Source organism: Drosophila guanche, unplaced genomic scaffold (genome assembly GCF_900245975.1).
Source record: "Drosophila guanche unplaced genomic scaffold, DGUA_6, whole genome shotgun sequence".
NCBI lineage: Eukaryota > Metazoa > Arthropoda > Insecta > Diptera > Drosophilidae > Drosophila > Drosophila guanche.
The window spans coordinates 3,016,787-3,033,619 of NW_022995747.1; the positions used below are offsets into that span (position 1 = coordinate 3,016,787).

The window sequence follows — 16,833 nt, forward strand, 5'->3', positions numbered from 1 at the left end:
TGGCTGCCACATAAATTTCCAGCTTCTTTGTATTGCGGCAACTCATTATGTGGCATGGTGTGCGTGTGTGTGTGTGTGCATATGGGGCGGAGCTGCTTAAGGCGCTCATTTGTGAATGAACACACCGTGAACAGCGGCAGAGAGGAGACCGATCATCCCAGAGGCCCAGACAACAATCGCTCCAGCACTTAATGAGCATGAATAAATGGCATCGACAGAGGCAGCAACACCAACACCAAACCGAAAGTAGCTTGGAAAAAAACTCTCAGGAAAATACACAGTGAGAGAGAGCGGGAGAGGGCCGCATCATAATCACGATCATATAGATCCGCGCGCTCTTTCGTAAATACAATAAAAATAACCGAAAAAAGCAAGAAATAAAAGATAAAATGCCAAAGATTAGTTTCTGTAATTAGATTTGGTCCAGCGCGGTCCCGCATTGATTTATGTGAATATTAATGGGACAACAGACGGACAGACAGACAGACAGACAGACAGCTCGCTCTTTAATGTGTACGTAAAAAACCAAAAACCGAAATTGAATTTTAATGGCAACCTGCTCCAAGTGCTGCTGCCTCCAACAGTAGACCAATAGAACCGGAAATGCTCAGAAGAGGTTCGCTGCTGGCCAGGAAAAGGAATGCCAACCATCCATCCATCCATCCATCCAGGGATTCAGGGCCAGGCCAGCAGATGCCAAAGAGCAGATGGAACGCCATTTTCTGTGCGCCAGCAATGTCTTCGGCTTCGTCTTCGTCTTCGTCTTTGGCTCCGTCTGCTTTTAATTTCTTTTAATGGAAGTTGTTAACATGGCTGCTGCTTCTCTTGGCCAACTGGCTGTGCCATCGCCTTCTCCTTCGCCATCCCTCGCTGGAGGGAGCCATCCTCTCCCCCTATGGCAGCCACTTGGCTCCCACCATTCCCACCGACGCCATGGGCTCGCTTTTGATTTACTCTTTTTTTTTTCGTCGTTGTTTCTCTTACTCATTTTTTTTTCTGTTGTTTCTTCTTATTTCTTCGATCATAAAACTTCGATATGAAACTTGTATTTTTTTGGTTTTCTTTTTGGAATGCTCTGTCAGTGGTTTTGGGGGGCATATTTGCTATGCCATGGTGCTTGGAAAAGATGGGAAATGTCTGCGGAGGTAATGAAAAAGTATCATGAATTTAATATATTATTTCTAAATAATTTTAAACATTTCTGTTCATTTCGACAAAATATCTAAACAGGACTGCAAATATTTCTTATATTTTCCAACCCTTTCTCTTTTAAATCATAAATCTAAAAGGACTCCATTGCTTCTCCTTTGATCGAAATAAACGTCAAAGAATTTCATGTACAATTTTTCTGCATTTTCTCCCAATCTTGACCTCCTTTCTTGCACCATCTGCTTGCTACCAGTTCAATCTTTTTTTGCACTCCTTTCCCACTACTTTTTTCACTACCTAAAGAGCATCTAATAGTCAACCAAATCTCTTGGTAACCCCAACTATGCCGCTCTCGCTTGGGGTTCATTGAATTTTTAAAGTGCTTTATGGTCACAGCGCTGAATGTTGACTGCTGGCAAGTTTGTTGCCAAAGTCTTTTGTTTCCACTGCACACAACTTTGTCTGAGTTCTGGCATTAGAAGAGAGAGAGAGAGAGGGAGAGATAGAGCATTAGCTGCTGGCCACATAATTAATAGATAATGGCCATAACGCGTGCTTTGGCCTGTCGCACCGGTTTGCTGCTCGCCTAACTCCTTGTGAAGGTCGGCATTATTTAATAAATAATTTAATAACTAATATTTACGAGAATATTTGCAGGGCCAAGGTGCAACGTGGAACCCCTTTTCACGGTGCGGGGTACGCACACAGAAACTACCAACAATCACAACAGATCACAGTCCCAATTCTCATATCAGGCCAATGCTGATTTCGATTTGATTCCAAGAAGCAGGCACTCAATCATGCCCCGAGTTGTTTGGCCTCTTGTTGTGACTGTCTCCGACTGCCCCTGAGTGCCTCCGACTGCCTGCCACTGCCACTGCTGCTGGCAGTGCTGCTGGCAGTGCTGCTGGCACTGCTGTTGCGGCCTCATAGCGTGCGACAAATGCCACTAACGGTTTGAGGTCTCTAATGGATGTTGACATTTACGGCTACCAGGGATTTTGGATGTGCATTTGGCTATGGATTCGTATTGGCTCAAAGGCGGAACGGTGCGGAGCCAGAGGCCAGTTTAATTCACATAAATAAATCCAAGTGAAATGCCATTGGGGAATTGCTTTACAGATAGAAATTAGGCAAATGGATGGAGAGGAGAGAAGAGGATGTGTCTCCGGCATTCCCTGGAATTTGCGCTGCCACAAAAGGAGATTGCCACTGAATGGTACGACACGGAAGGGGAAGGCGTGCAGAGTCGCCAGGGGCCAGAGGGCCATGGGCATGTAACATAAACATTGACAGCATAAAAAGGGTCTCTCTCTCTCTCTCACCATTACAGCCCATTCCTATCTGCCTTCCTTCTCACTCTCTTTTGGCAGCTTGTGTACAAACATTTGTCAACTTTGTGCCTTTTGATCCTGGCCGGCACGAGAGTCAAAAAGTCGTAAGCGGCATAGTTATCATTGTGCCTGCGTCTGGGCTGGGTCCATTGTGCTATCAGCTGGCAGCGATCGATGCGGTTTGTGGCAGCAGCAGTCGGAACAGTCTCTCGATCAGCGTGAGTAAGCAGTGCCCAAAGGAAGGGCACATTACGGCCACATGCGGCGCGTATTTGGCCAACAGTTTTTGCACGAGACAAAACCACAAAAATGCAGCCAGTATGTTGAACATTTTTTCCCCAGTCATGTCGCCCACATAGTCCACAAATCAAAGTTGAGATAGATACTGTGAAACATGTGTACCGCAGCTATTAGAAAATGTTCTACAAATATTTGATCGAAAATAAACCAACAAATTGCACAATCCCCTGCCATAAATGCAGACTCCAGGTGAGCTTGCCCCAATGCCGAGTGCGGCAGCACTTACTTAAAATATTAAACAACTCGACGAGTCTTTGGCAGCAGCAGCAGCAGCAGCAGCAGCAGCAGCAGCCTCTCGAGCAACTTGAGAGCCTAGAGCCGGGCCAGGCAGACGAGTCACATGGATGCCCTCTCAAGTGGCCGTACAGGCGACAGCATCGCATGGGATCAGATGGGTGAGGAGTGGAGTTGAGTTGAGAGGAGAGCGGACAGACAGCAAACATGCAGAGTATGAGTATTTAAATGTGTATCATGGCGGTGGTCAAGTGAAGCGCATGCGTTGATGGACTTGAATTATATGCGACTTAAGCTCCGCTGCTGCTGCTGTGGCTGCTGCTGCTGCTGCCACTGCTGATGTTGCATCGGCATCCTCGGCAGCCAGTGCCATAAAAATTAAAAGTCATTATGGCCTGGAACAGCATTTAAGCCATGGCAATATCGTCTCTCTGTTTGTCTGTCTCTCTGTCTGTCTGTCTGGTCTCTCTTGCTGTGTGGATATGGGGAGACCGTGGCACATTCCCACATTCCCACAGTCAAAGATCCCAAGATCCCAGGTCGGCGGCTCGGCTCGGCTCGGCTCGAGTGTCGCTGGGCTGTCAGAAAGTGCCATGAGACGGCAGCCACATGCGTCCACTTGGAGTGGGTTAATATTTGTTTGCTTTATCATTTTGAATTGACAGCAAAGTGGCGCTTGTTGCTCTTGTTGTTGGCTGCCCCAGCGGGCGGGCCGCGCCGAAGGCTCAAGTTGTTTGTTGTCTGCGCGCCGATTATGGAAAGTTGATGACCAACACAACTTGTAACAGCAAACACCAAATATAAAGCCTCCAGTCTGCAGCTTCTTCGCTTCTTCTGCCACTTTTCGGTCGTAGAAAATTGCACATTTCTCTGCAGAAGGTTTTCAATTTCACAAATGCCAATGCCTCCCTTTTGTGTTATGCGCCGCTCGTGGCTAACCGCAAGTGCGGAATGCAGCCTCAGCCACAGTCCCAGCCACTGCCACAGTCCAAAGTTAAGGGGGCTCTGGAGGGCGGGGCCGTGGCAACGACTGCCAGGCAACACTTCGTTAAGTTGAGGCCAACATCAACATCAACGTCAACGCCTGTGTCGGTTAAATAGATTTTCAATGCCCTCTCCTCTGCCTCGGCATGCACCGAATTTGGGGGCATTTTGTGGGCAATTAAGAATTTATTTAGACTGCGAGTTGGTTGCTGAAAAGATGAAGAAAGGGTTGCAAAACAGAAAAGCCATAGGAAAATGAATTTATTGGGATGGTTCTATGGGTAATCGGTACTTCCATGATGTATAGGGAATAACTTTCATTAGCAAAAAGACTTTCCAAAGAGTATCAACAGCTGCGGCAGCTCAAACCCTTTTTATTCTTTTTTTTTTGGGTCGCTTTTGCGCTCGCCTTCCCTTGGCTTTGATCTGTGTAGCTGTGGCAGGCAGGACGTCAGCTCGAACCCAAACTCAAAGGTAGCCACATGTACCGGGGTACCGCTGCAGCAAATTGAAAATTGATTTTTGAGCAGAGACACAGGCAGAGTCAGCGAGTCAGAGAGACAGTCAACGAGTTCGTTGCCTAAGTCTTTCGTTTGCGATGACTCAAAACAATATACGCCGCGAAATTCCCACATAAATTGCGCGCGTTGTCAAATTAAAAATGCCTAATGAGCCGCTCGGAGCCGGGGCCCAATGCAAAAGAGCTGAAAAATGCATTAGAAGCAGCAGGGATCCGTCCTGGGTCTCGGGTTCTTAGTCTCTCTCCAGCCCCCGCACAGCTTCACCGATTCGAATCCCCCCCTGCCATAGTCAACGGCGGCGAAATGTATCGTGTTACAAATCACGGCGGGGCGTGCGGGCGGAGGCAACATCTCCTGCAACCAGAAAACAGCAACCAGCAAAGAGTAGAAACAAGTTTCGAGTGGAAATGCGTGTAGCGTGCAGCGTGCGAAACACTGCAGAACATGAACACGAAACGACACGACGCGACGCGACGCGACGCGAAAGAAGCCTCCCGATGCCCAACCCGATCCCGATCCTGAGACCTCGGCCTCGGCCTGATCCCTGTTCCGTTCAGGCAAGCGATCTGTTCTGTTCCCTGATGCTCTTGTACATGTCCACTTGGGCAACATCTAAAAATAGTTGGTGCGGGGAGTGGGTGCCCGAGTTCCCCCTCGAGTTTGGGCCAACATGAAAAATGGCAACACTTTTGCGCTCATAAAACCTATTTATATGTCAGGCAGCTACCTAAGAGAAGGGCTCTCCCTCCCGCCACCTCACTACATGCTACAAATGAGACGAATTCACTAATATGCTCGATCGTTTCCATTGCAGTGTGCCAGGGCCACAATGCGCAGAGGCGCAGGCGCAGTCGCAGTCGCAGGCGCAAGCGCGTGAGATCTCCACGCAAGATCATCAGAAAGGAGGGAAGACAGAAGGCAGGCAAGCAGTCGGACCCAAAAGGAGCCCTTAGTCCGTGGGTCCAGTCCAGTTTGAGGACGGGACCACACAAATACAGGCACGCGTTCGCTGACAGAATAAAAATTGTTGCGCTTGTGTTTAACGCGCGAACGCGGCGATATCGCTGCCACAGCGGCAAACGGGCAAACGGGCAACGGCAGTGGCTGTGGCTGTGGCTGCCACAGCAGAAGCAGCAAGATCGTACCTTGTTTCAAACTGGCTCCCTGCCTGGAACTCTGACTCTCTTTCCCTCGGTTGTGGCCTGTGTGGCTGTGGCTCTCAGGTTAAAGTGGTCGGGGAGGGTGGGCAGGGGCAGGCATTGTCGGCTTGCTTAGCTATCACTGAACGATTATCGTGCATTTTAAAATTCTTACGAGTTTCTGCTGCTGCTACTCTGCTCTGCCTTCTGCCTTCTGCCGTCTTTACCTTTTATACCCGTATTGGCCCTTTTCTCTCTGCGCCCTGCGCCTGCTCTTTGTTGGGCCAGATTGGAATCACGCATGGGAACCAAGCGCCTTGGCTTTTGTCTTGTCTGCGGACTGCAAAAAAAAAAAACACACACACACACACACACACAACAAAAATATTAAAGTAAAATGAAAGGAAGGATATTGTGTATGGAAAAAAAAGTGCAGCATTCTCATCAACAAATTAGGAGGCGGTATATTTGTACATATAATAAACGAATACAGGAGGGAGGCGCTGGCTGGCCGGCTGGCTTTAAACACACTTTTATTAATCTTTCTTTTAAGTAGTAATTTGTATTTTTATCAATTTGTTAATTGCATAGTTTACATAGTAGTAACTCTCCACAGCAAATGCCCATCCATTGATTGGGTAACATTCGATTATTGCCAATGTACACATAGTAGGATCACATAGCAGATCTTTGTATATAGATTGAGGCAGATGCATTTGTTATTGGAAATACATAACTACATAAGTAAATTGCTACACAAGTGGTTTTCGTCTTGATAATAATTTGATAACGCTATCATATAATATGTATATTGTTTATATATAAATATTTTTTGTAATTACATACTCCGTGGGCATAACTAGTCATAATTTCATTTGATTGGATTTTTCGTGTGGGTTCTTTTTCTTTTTCTTTTAATTTTTCATTTGTTTTTGCTCTATGGAAGGGTATTGGTATTTGGAGTCTCTATTGTTTGTTACTTTGTCATTCGTTTCAATTTGTTTTCAACTACTAACACATATCTGTCTTCTACACTTTAGTTAATAACTTTTTGCAATAACATTAAACATTTGCAAAACAAAGCGAAAGAGTCCACTACACAGAAAAGAGTCAGTAAAATATATGTGTATATGTATGTTTAATGTGGAAACCGATTGAGGTGGCGATAACCAATTCCATAATGTCTTAAGAATGCACTTTATGGCGCGTGTGATAAAAAGTAAATGCCTTTTGGCCACACTTCCCGTCACTAAATCCCCCGATAAGGATTGCTTGCACGTCAGAACTAACCATAAGAATGTGTGCTTCAATATCAGGAAATGAGTAATACGCGTAATATCATGGAATATAAAATAATTATAAACTTAAGCCAAACGACATTCGAAAAGAGCGAAACCAAATCGAAAGTAAAGCGAGCCTTAGCCAAGACACGAACCGCAAAAATCAATCATTTCTACTGGGATATTTCTTTTGTGTATAAATATTTTGTTATACATTTGTTTGTTTACCTAGTGCCTATCACCTTTAGAGGTTAACTTCTGTAGAGCTGCTTGAGGTTTTGGTCTCAAATTGTAGTTTCAGCATTTAGTTCTAGTAAAAGTTCTGCAAGTTCTTTCTCTCTGCTTTGTAGTTCTCTGTAGATATTGACAAATATTTGTCGGTAGTCTGTATATTCTAGAAAAAAAACACACAAATTTTTCCTATACACTTGTATTTGTGTCCCTTTTTCTGTCTTGTGTGTGTGTGTGTGTGTCTCTGCTAACTTAATTTTTATTAAATATTTTGTGTTGTAGATCTATGAAAAAATCCCCCGCAGACAGTACTTTCGGTTGCATTTTGCTCGGTCTCTGCGTTTTCGTCATTAAAATTCCTGTTCGGTGTTCAAAATTGTATTCTTTGTTCTGCTAATTGCATTGATTAACTAATCAGACTAAACCCTTAGCTAACAGTTACTTCGCTACAATTTGTTAAGTTTGTTAATTTATTAACTACATACAATAGATGAAACAGTTTCGGTAGCAAACATTTACTTATTGTTCTAATTGTAGTGAATTGTTTTGCCTTTTTGTATTTGACTGCATTCTGGTGATCCATACATTAATTCTTAGATTGTGCTCTCATCGTGGTAGTAGAACCCTAAAACGCTATCTAATATTACAATTTGATATTTTAGACATTTATCTTTTTGTTGTTTTTTCTGTTTTCTGTGTTCTGTTGCTACATGTTTGTCAATGTGTGTGTGTTCCGTACCATTACTCTCTCCTCTTCGTCTCTTCTGTTTTCTAAATGGAGCTGGAGTTTTTTCTCTTTTTCTGAAGTTTTTAATTCTTTTACAATATGATTTGTTTTATTGCTTTGTTTTGCTGTCTCGAGTATGCGAGCATTACATAAATGTATATATTTGTGTATTTGCATTTGTCGTTTTGTTTTGTTTTTTTCGTTCATTTTTGTTTTTGTTTTTCATTTATTTCTGGATCACATATTCAAGTAGTTTCAAAATCACATAAAAATCACTCTTACAGTAGCGTATACAAAATACATGCTTCGTCTATAAATATATAAGTATTTGTGTACACACTATACATATATATTTTGTGTGTTCCCGATTCCTGGTTTGATTCTTCCCAGTTGTGAGATATCTTTCGTTTCGCGTGAAAAATGGATTGATTGACATGTTCAAATATTGATTTGCATTTGTTGCCTTTTTCGATTCGAGGATAGAACGAAAATCCCCAAGTTGTTAGATATACTTGAAGAGAATTCGTGTGTAAAGTATGATAGCAAAAGTGTTCACACTGTGCCGGAATCGCTGTGAGTCAGGGGTACTACAGACAGAGAAAGAGAGAGGCTTGGTATACGCTCAACAGCTCCATTATAAAACCCATTTCTACATTCATAACTATCCACCTGTGGTCTGTGTACGCTTTTATCATACGCCTATTAAAGCATTTACATTTAACACACATTTATTTATTGTTTTGTTTTTAATAATTTGTATTTCAAGATGTTTGTTTTTGGCCTTCCTTCCTTCCTTCCCTACAAAAAACACAGTACAAACACACACAGATATAAAAGCCTTTGCGCTGCGTTGACATTTCTAGTTAGCTTTTTGTTTTGTTTAATAATACATACATATATAATATATTTGCTTTTCATGTATATAGGGTTCGTATATATTCTTGTATATCGTAATAGTTTTGCTTTTGCGTTTGCTTTTGTTTTCCATAAATGCCTTTGCAGCTGCGATTTCAATTCACTTTTTCCCGCTCCCTTTGCTTTCCATTTAGTTCTTTCAAACTAACTAACAATACATTTCATTTGCTCATTCAACTTTGTCGTATGCGACCAGTAAAACAGCTCTTGATAACTACAATATTGCTGCACAAAAAAATACAATGGTTTTTGAAGACGGTTCTTATCTTTTGTTTGTTACATTAACTCTGGTTAACATGTTCTTTTTAAACTGTGTTCGATTCGCTGTATCGAGTTACATTTATTGTTATACTTCCCTTCCTTCATCACAAATCGGTGTCCAAATGCTTCATAAATATATATATATAGATCTATATAGGTATATTTCATATTCGTTCTTGTACCATTAGCCAAATGCTAGATTTCATATATCTTAACAACTATTTTCTGACATTGACATTTTGTTTTTCATTCCTTTTGCTTTTGCTAAATTGGAAGCTTCCACTGAGGGGGGGCTATATAAAATCATAGGAAAAATTGAGAGTCAGCTGCAAAATAAGTACTTAAAGCACTAGAAAAATCACAAAGTAACCTAATAAGAGTACGAGTATATAAAGAATGTTTGTATTTTTTGCGTGTGCTTCGGCTATCCACATATCATCAAAAAGCCAAGGCTCTTAGTTTTCATAAAACAAAATGAATATTTCATTAGGGGAAAGCGCTGTCGCCTTCAGTTACAAATTAATTTTATGTTCTATAATTACTTTTGTGAAGGTAAACAAGCGGGCAGGGGGAGATTGAAAAAAAAAAAGTTCAGTACACAGACTAGGATTTATGATCCGTCAGTTACATCAAGTTATGACGCTTGGCTGGGGCGGGTTGGTTATTGCTTGAAAATTTCTTTGTTTGTTTGTTTTTCCGTTTTTCAGTTGGTTTTTTGTCGTTTTCACAAGATTGAAACACACATACGAGTACATATAAAATACAGTTTTGAAAATCGGCTTATATAAAATCACTGGTGGTTTTTGTTGTTTTGTTTGTTTGTTTTGTTGCTGTTTGCTGCTGTCGCATGCGACACTACATTGTTAAATCTTCATTAACTTGATCAATTTGTTGTTTTCTATAAAATTTGTTAATAGTCAATTGCTAAAAGTGTCTAGAAAAATTAATATACCATTATAGTTATCATAACGTCAACCAATTACACTGCGTAATGGTTCCGCGCCTTTCATAATTCTTTAGATAATACTAGTGAAGAGTACAATATGACTGAAAGTGTGGCATATTTCAATACAAATAATAAGATACTACGGATATACGATACGCAATAAAAATTATATGAGAAATATTGCAAATTTGTGCAATAAATTGAATAAAACGAAAAAAAATATATATGATATACATTATTATGCAAGAGAAGATTTAAACTTAAAAAACCTTTTTCAAAATATTCCTGTAGTCGTTATGCAAGCAAAAATTAAATACATATTAAAATAGTAAAATACCACAAAGTAAAATATATAACTTATTTGTTTAGAGCAGCTAGCTAATTCAATTAATAGTTTGTGCCTAGTAATTGCTAATATTCATGATTAATTTGCATAGAGCTGAAGTATATAACTCATATATATGTAAAAGTTTTGACATATGCCTTCGATCAGAAGCTTCAACATTTCGCTTACAAACTAAAGTTTACTTTTGTGTGTCATGCACATTGTCATGCTGTTGTCGCGTCTTAATATCCGAACTATCAGCCAAAGGGCCAGTTGTGGCCGCCCCCCTGTTGCTGATTGAACATGTTCTAGGTGTGTGTTGTCATTACCGGCACCTGGCAGTAGGGGCACTCGGTGACCGAGCCAGCACATGTATTGCAAATGGACAAGTGATTGCACGGCTCCAGGGTGACGGTGCGATTATTCTCCTCACACTTCATGCACTTCTTTGCATTCTCTAAATATAATACTTTGTCGACCTCCTCCAAATCGGAGCGCAGCTTTGACTGAAAAGAAGATCGTGTTGAGTCAGTAAATCAACAGTGGAAATCAGTCAGTGAAGTTAATCACCTGCAATTGCTTCAATTTCTGAATGGACAAGTCTCGCAGCTCTGCCGACAGGTTGAGCTGTATCTGAGCCAAATCGTAGCGCTCCTTCCACTCCAATGCCTCCTGCTTGGCCTTGTCACGGTGGAGCTCGGCAATCTTCAATTTACAGACCACATCGTCATATCGGTTGCTCAGCTTGTGGATCTGGGCGTTCTTCGTAATCAAGTCGTTGGTGATGCTGCTGTTGTTCTGCGACTGCAGTGATTGCAAGCTGAAGGCGTTCTTGGCCGTATTCAAGGTATTCTCGAACAAGCTGTTGCCCACCGAGCTGCTATTGATGTCATCACGTATGGTATTCATTTCGGATATTCTGACCGATGGACTAATGGACAAGCCATCGCCGAAGCCCGGGGACATGATGCGCGATGGGAAGAAGAGGCTGTTGTCGTTCTGTGTGGCAGCCGAGAGGGAGTTGCTTAACTTGTTGGAACCGCCGTAGTTGAATGCATCCATGGCGAAGAGATTGGCGTGATTGGTTGGACTGTAGGTGAGCGAGCTGCCAGGAATGTTGACGGCAAAGCCACCCGAGTTAAAATCTGTTCAAAAACGAAGAAAAACAAAACAAAACCATTTATTTGTAGAGACATTAGACACGTTTGCCGGCTTGGATTGCTTCACTTACCATTAATTGAGTTACTTAGTGTCGTATTAGGAATGTTAATTGGCGCCGAGGAACGTGTTAATAAGCTACTATTAGCCAGACTCGACGACAGTGAGTTCTCGCGTGGATCGTCCAGTGAGCAAGCTACTTGCAAAGAGTGAAGATAAATACGTACATTTAAATTTGAGTTTCAGTTAGGCGTACAAGGCGGCGTTGCTGCTTTTAGCTCTGACAATTTGTCCACAACCAACATTTAGAATAGGAATTTTCTTGAATATATTTTAATGTATATTTTCTTATAGGTTCACCCAAAATACTCACAACGACTGTCCAGGGGTCGTGAGAAATTTAATAATTTGCTGGAATTTCTTGTATTTTCCAAAGCATCTACCAACATTTTATTGGTACTATTACCATGTTCAATGTTCAACAACTACGAAGAGAACGAAACAAAGAGAGAAAAAAATCGAGGAGAACAATATGAGAGCACGCCAAAGGTTTCTGTGGGAATTGATTGGTTAGACAATTAGGCTGATGATCGTTAGCTGGATTAGCGCGGCTGATTGTAATGTTTGTTGGTAGAGGTAATGTTGGGGGAGTAGTATGGGAGGATTAAACGTTTACTACACATAGTTACACAGGATATGCATGAATGGAGTTGTTTACTGGATTTGTTTAACTAACTGGTTACTGGTAATACGTACATTATCGCCCAAATGGTGCACATCCCGTGGCTGTAAGTCGGGCAAGGCGTTGGAAATGAGATCACGAAGCGACAGTTCATGCTCCCACGTCTTCTCATCGGCCATTACACAAACTTGTTTTGGGTGGGAGGTGGAGTTATGGAGAAGCGACACGGATCAGCAGAGCGGCAAAGCGAATATATTGATTGATGCATTGATATTTTGAGGGTTTTTTTTTAGCAGTTGTTTCAGAGATAGTTTTTGGTTTTTCGGATTCATGGTGCGAAGCAAGTAAAAGACAAACAGAACGTTAATTCAAAGGTATCAAAATATATCCCTATGCTGGGCCCTACAGAATCTGGTTGTGGAGAACAGCGCCGAAAGCTTAGGAACCTACAGAACAACCATTGAGGATCGCAACTTACGTTCTACATGGGCAAAGGCGCAGAATACGCTACGTGGACAGTAGCCGGCCTGTTGTACATCGTTGCATTTGGTGGATTTGTATATCTCCGGATGGAACTGCTGTTCAGTGCGTGTGTGGCAGTACTGGCAATTGTCGCCGGCCTCGCAATTGCCCGGCTCACCCCATTCCTCGCCGTGCTTAACATTGGGGCAAGGTGTCGACCTGCAAAAAAAGGATGTTAGTAAGGGATTACACTGGGAGGACTCTGCTCTGGTTGTCTCACCTGTATTTGAACTTCCTGGGCGAACGACGCTTGTCCTTGCTGTTGTGGTACTGTGGACAAGCATAGCCCTGTCGGCACAGGCGAGGCGGACGCTTGCACGGCTCCGTCTTGTAGTTGGCCAGCACATAGTTGGTGTCCTGCCACTTGGGATCCTCGTTCATCAGATTGCGCTCCTTGTCCAGGGCATTCAGGGCATTGGTGCTGTCCAGTGTAATTTCAGCGTTCTGCAAGGTCTCCAGCTCCTTGATGTCGTACACGGGTGGCCGCTGATCCTGCATTCCATGGGCGAAGGCGCAGTGTAGGCCATTCTTGACGCAGTAACCCCTGCTGTCCGTGTCATGGACACACATGCATGTCTTGTAGTAGCGCAAGTGGTAGCGCCGCTCGGTATCGCCAGCGGTGCGGTGCAGAAAGGGGCATCTGTTGGGTACGAGGCGGGGAATTTAGTGACGTACGCTCGGGTTAGAGCTAAAAATAGCCACGCAGCTGTTACCCCTCCTGTGCGTGGGCACAGGAGAAAGCGCAAACATTTCAAGTCTGGGTCACAATGGGTTGTTGTGCGCAGAAACAGTAATTGCGTATTATTCTTTGTCAAAGTGTAGGAACACAGGGTAGGGGGGTTTGTTCTTATCAAATGCATATGGTACCATATTGGATGCATTGGCAGGTGAAACTGCACTTTACATTGCCAAAATATGATACATACACCCCATATGAATACACCTTGCACCCAAATCATTCTGTCTCGCTCTCAAAGCTTCACAATAACTGTACATTTTGAAGCCTGCCGGGGAAAATCAAAATAAAACGAAGAAAACACGCAAAAGCGAAACGCAATAACAACAATGACGCACACTTGTAGCAGTGCGTCTGCATGAGTGTGTGTGTGTGTTGGTGTCTGTGTGAGTTTAGGAGCAACACCACCACCCAAGATATATGACAAATGTGGAAAGGCAGACCAAAGTCACGCTCTCTCGCGCACATATTCCCTCACACACATACTGAAACGCGCTTCACCATTCACACAATATACCTTGCCAACACCACCACCAAGTCCAAGGCAGCAGCATCCGGCGGAGAGACAGCCCACAGGCGGATTAGAACTTCCCCTTCGCTAGCAATGAAATTGCTGAAATCACTTTCACTTTTGTGGGCGACAGTGGCCTCGTCGTAGGTTACGCCTACCCTACTCGCAAACACATACACACACACACACAGACGCACAGATACACACGCGCATTTGAATTTCACTTTTTGCTAGACGCTACGTTCCCCCCACACACCCGCACCCAAGTTTTTGTTTGTAAACACGAAGACAAGAGATACACACACACGAAAGAAGCACAAAGAGCAAACGAAAAAATACTACGTCGTTTCGCTGGCGTTGTCTCATCCCCAGTTTCTGGTGCTGCTGGTTCCCAGAGGCGACGCAATTTATAATGCCCAGGATACTCACTCATCGCCTTCGGGACAGATGCCTGTGGTCTCATCGTATTTGGTGCAATAATTATCCGCACTGTAGTTGAAGGTGCCGTCGCGTTTGCGAACGGGTCGCCGACGCCGCTGATTTTGAAAATGCCAATTAAAACATATGAACGGGCGATGCTGATTGCACTTGTGCTGCAGGAACGACTGGCACTGCTCCACGCGGAATTCCTTCAGGTAGCTGCACAAGTAGAACAATGGCTTAGCTCAATATCTACACTTTGAGTATAATTGAATGGTTTATTTACGTATAATGATTGGGTTTTTCTTGTTGTGAAGACAACAGTAGCTTGCTCGTATCGTTCGCCATCTTTGAAGTGTGTGTCGGTGTGACCAGTTTGGTGTCGGGTAAATCTATAAGACCATCAATATACCAACTCATTTCAAATATACTGTGCATATACCGAGATTAACCCACCTAGACCCACTGTATTGGTGACTGAATCAATCGAAATTTTGGTGTCCGCCGGGAAAACAAAAAATTAGCCACAGCGAATGTCTATCGTACGTAAAAGTGTCTTGGGATGTCTCTGATTAGCGAATCTAAATGGTTTCTAACCCTCCATAGACTCTCGGTGATGTACAGCCCGAGGAAGCGGCCCGGCAGGTGCCCGGGAAAATTGACGCGGAGCTGGAGGCTGCGCATGGTGACACGTGCGGGGCAGACCAGGCCGCCCTGAATATCAATTTTCGTGTGTACCTTCACGTTCTGGACAGGTACGCCCTAAAGGATGAGGAAGAAAGTGCCGAATTGCCGGCTGACCTGCGACCCAATACATCATGAACATGTTGGGACCATACCTCGAATGTGCCTTGTTTGCTCGGAGAAAGACTACACTAGGAGACTCGGAGAGGTTTGTCCAGCTTCACGTGTGGAGCGGTGAGAGTCTGTAGTTCTTTGCAGATCTGGTGACCTCGCTGGAGGTCAGCGAGCGAGTGCGTCTCCTTAAGCCATTCACACTGAACGTGCTGCTGGAGCTGTTTAAATCCGCGGATAAGGCTGCGAGGCACAGAGTTCTCTCGCTATCTAATCTGGATAAGCCAAAAAGTAATAACCAGTCGCGATTAGTTTAGTCTCACTTTTTGCAACGCCTTTACAACTATTCAAACGACGCATTTAATGAACAAAACGGAGCTTAAACCAAAACCACATATTTCTGCAATCAACTGAAACCCTCGCCAGTTTCCTGCTCCATTGCCTGCTGCTGCAGTTGCTGCTTCTCGTGCGCCTCCTGGGCCATCTGCTGCAACGTGCGACTTAGGATATTCCGGAGAATGTGTGGCTTGCAGTGCTCCTCCAGCCAGGGTATTATGCCGGTGGTCAGCTGCTTGAAATTGTCCATCGGTATGTGCTGGAATGTGTCAAACATTTCCTCCAATATGGCCTGGAACTGCAGGGAGAGTTAAAGTAAAGTATGAATAGGAATGGACTTCCCTTCAACGAACCACTTGAAATTTCGCCTCATCTGTGAGGCGTGCCTCCTCGGGCCCTGGATTGGCCTGTTGATGCTGCAGCATGTTCTCGTAACCATTCTTGATGATCCGCAGCGCTGTGACCTCCTTCTGCAGTGCCGAACCCTCGTCCTCCTGCTTGACTTTCTGCTGATTCAGATAGCCAATGTACTCGATGGACTTTTGCAGTATCAGCGCTTTGCTCAGCTTGTAACCCGAGGAGTCGTTGGGCTGACAACGTGGCACCAGCTCCTGCAGACTGTCGTACCCCTTCTTGATGGCATCCCGTCGCTTCTGCTCCGCCTGGGTGTGTGCCTCCCGCCTGCGCTCCTTGTAGCTGAGCGTCGAATTGGCCGCCGTCGAGTGTCTGGCATCGCCGCCGCTATCGTCGTCGTCATCTGTGTGTAGACAGGGGTAAGAAACAGAGACAGTGTCATTAGGCTGTGTAATAAAACGCCAGCCACGGCTGCTACTGCTGATAGCGAGAAGCCCCGAGGAAATTCAATGCCAGGCATTATCTGCTCAGCTCCCCACCCCCGGAAGCGAAAGGAACGCATGTCTACCTGAATTGTGGGCCGAGGAGTTGGGTGTGTGGGTGCTCCCTGCACTGCTGCAGCGGGAGTATTGCTTGATGTTCAGATCTTGCTCGTGGTCCATTCCGAAAGTTTCCTCCTTGGTTGTGTTGTCGCTCATTTTTTCAATTTTTTCAACTGCGACGTTTCACCCAAAACAAAAACACCAGCAAAAGTGTATATCGATAGCAATATCGGTATTATATGGTATTTAGTATTTTATTTAGGGATGTGACTATCACAATACATTAATCGTACAAAAAGTGTTTATGCAAATATGATCATTATTTTGGTACAGCTATTAGTAATATATGAAATTTAAAATGATAGTTTTCCCAAGAAACCTTGGATAATAAATGATTTTTCAAATATTAGGCTAACTTTTTACCAACAGTT

General features: G+C 43.7%; 2 protein-coding genes across 8 annotated transcripts; both read right to left on the bottom strand.

Moving 5' to 3' along the window:
• Positions 1-8,117: 8,117 nt before the first annotated feature.
• On the bottom strand, positions 8,118-14,764 carry LOC117583655 (RING finger protein unkempt). 7 transcript variants are annotated; one of them, XM_034272113.1, is made up of 9 exons: positions 14,662-14,764; positions 14,385-14,594; positions 12,929-13,348; positions 12,665-12,867; positions 12,261-12,373; positions 11,878-11,989; positions 11,578-11,700; positions 10,917-11,491; positions 8,118-10,852 (listed from the first exon to the last, which is right to left on the bottom strand). In XM_034272113.1, exons 1-9 carry the CDS (start codon positions 14,721-14,723, stop codon positions 10,655-10,657), a joined length of 2,016 nt encoding a protein of 671 aa, XP_034128004.1. In that variant the 5' UTR covers positions 14,724-14,764; the 3' UTR covers positions 8,118-10,654. The 7 variants fall into 7 exon arrangements, 6 of the variants coding, with proteins under 6 accessions (XP_034128004.1, XP_034128003.1, XP_034128007.1 ...); XM_034272112.1 differs by having other exon boundaries at positions 11,578-11,703; XM_034272116.1 differs by lacking the exons at positions 11,878-11,989; positions 12,261-12,373 and having other exon boundaries at positions 14,662-14,763.
• A 747-nt stretch (positions 14,765-15,511) lies between these two features.
• LOC117583657 (max-like protein X) lies at positions 15,512-16,598 on the bottom strand. The gene is made up of 3 exons (XM_034272120.1): positions 16,429-16,598; positions 15,860-16,263; positions 15,512-15,804 (listed from the first exon to the last, which is right to left on the bottom strand). The coding sequence occupies exons 1-3, from the start codon at positions 16,556-16,558 to the stop codon at positions 15,577-15,579; spliced, it is 762 nt and encodes a 253-aa protein (XP_034128011.1). The 5' UTR covers positions 16,559-16,598; the 3' UTR covers positions 15,512-15,576.
• Between the last annotated feature and the right edge of the window lie 235 nt (positions 16,599-16,833).

Bases quoted from the DNA above. Each gene is read 5' to 3' on its own strand.
- LOC117583657 (XM_034272120.1), bottom strand. From the start codon at position 16,558: ATGAGCGACAACACAACCAAGGAGGAAACTTTCGGAATGGACCACGAG. The intron at 16,264-16,428 runs GTAGACATGCGT...GTCTACACACAG, and splicing joins CTCCTCGGCCCACAATTCAG to ATGACGACGACGATAGCGGC. The intron at 15,805-15,859 runs GTTCGTTGAAGG...CTCTCCCTGCAG, and splicing joins ATGAGGCGAAATTTCAAGTG to TTCCAGGCCATATTGGAGGA.
- LOC117583655 (XM_034272112.1), bottom strand. From the start codon at position 14,723: ATGGCGAACGATACGAGCAAGCTACTGTTGTCTTCACAACAAGAAAAA. The intron at 14,595-14,661 runs GTAAATAAACCA...CTACTTGTGCAG, and splicing joins GAAAAACCCAATCATTATAC to CTACCTGAAGGAATTCCGCG. The intron at 12,868-12,928 runs GTGAGACAACCA...CTTTTTTTGCAG, and splicing joins CCCAGGAAGTTCAAATACAG to GTCGACACCTTGCCCCAATG.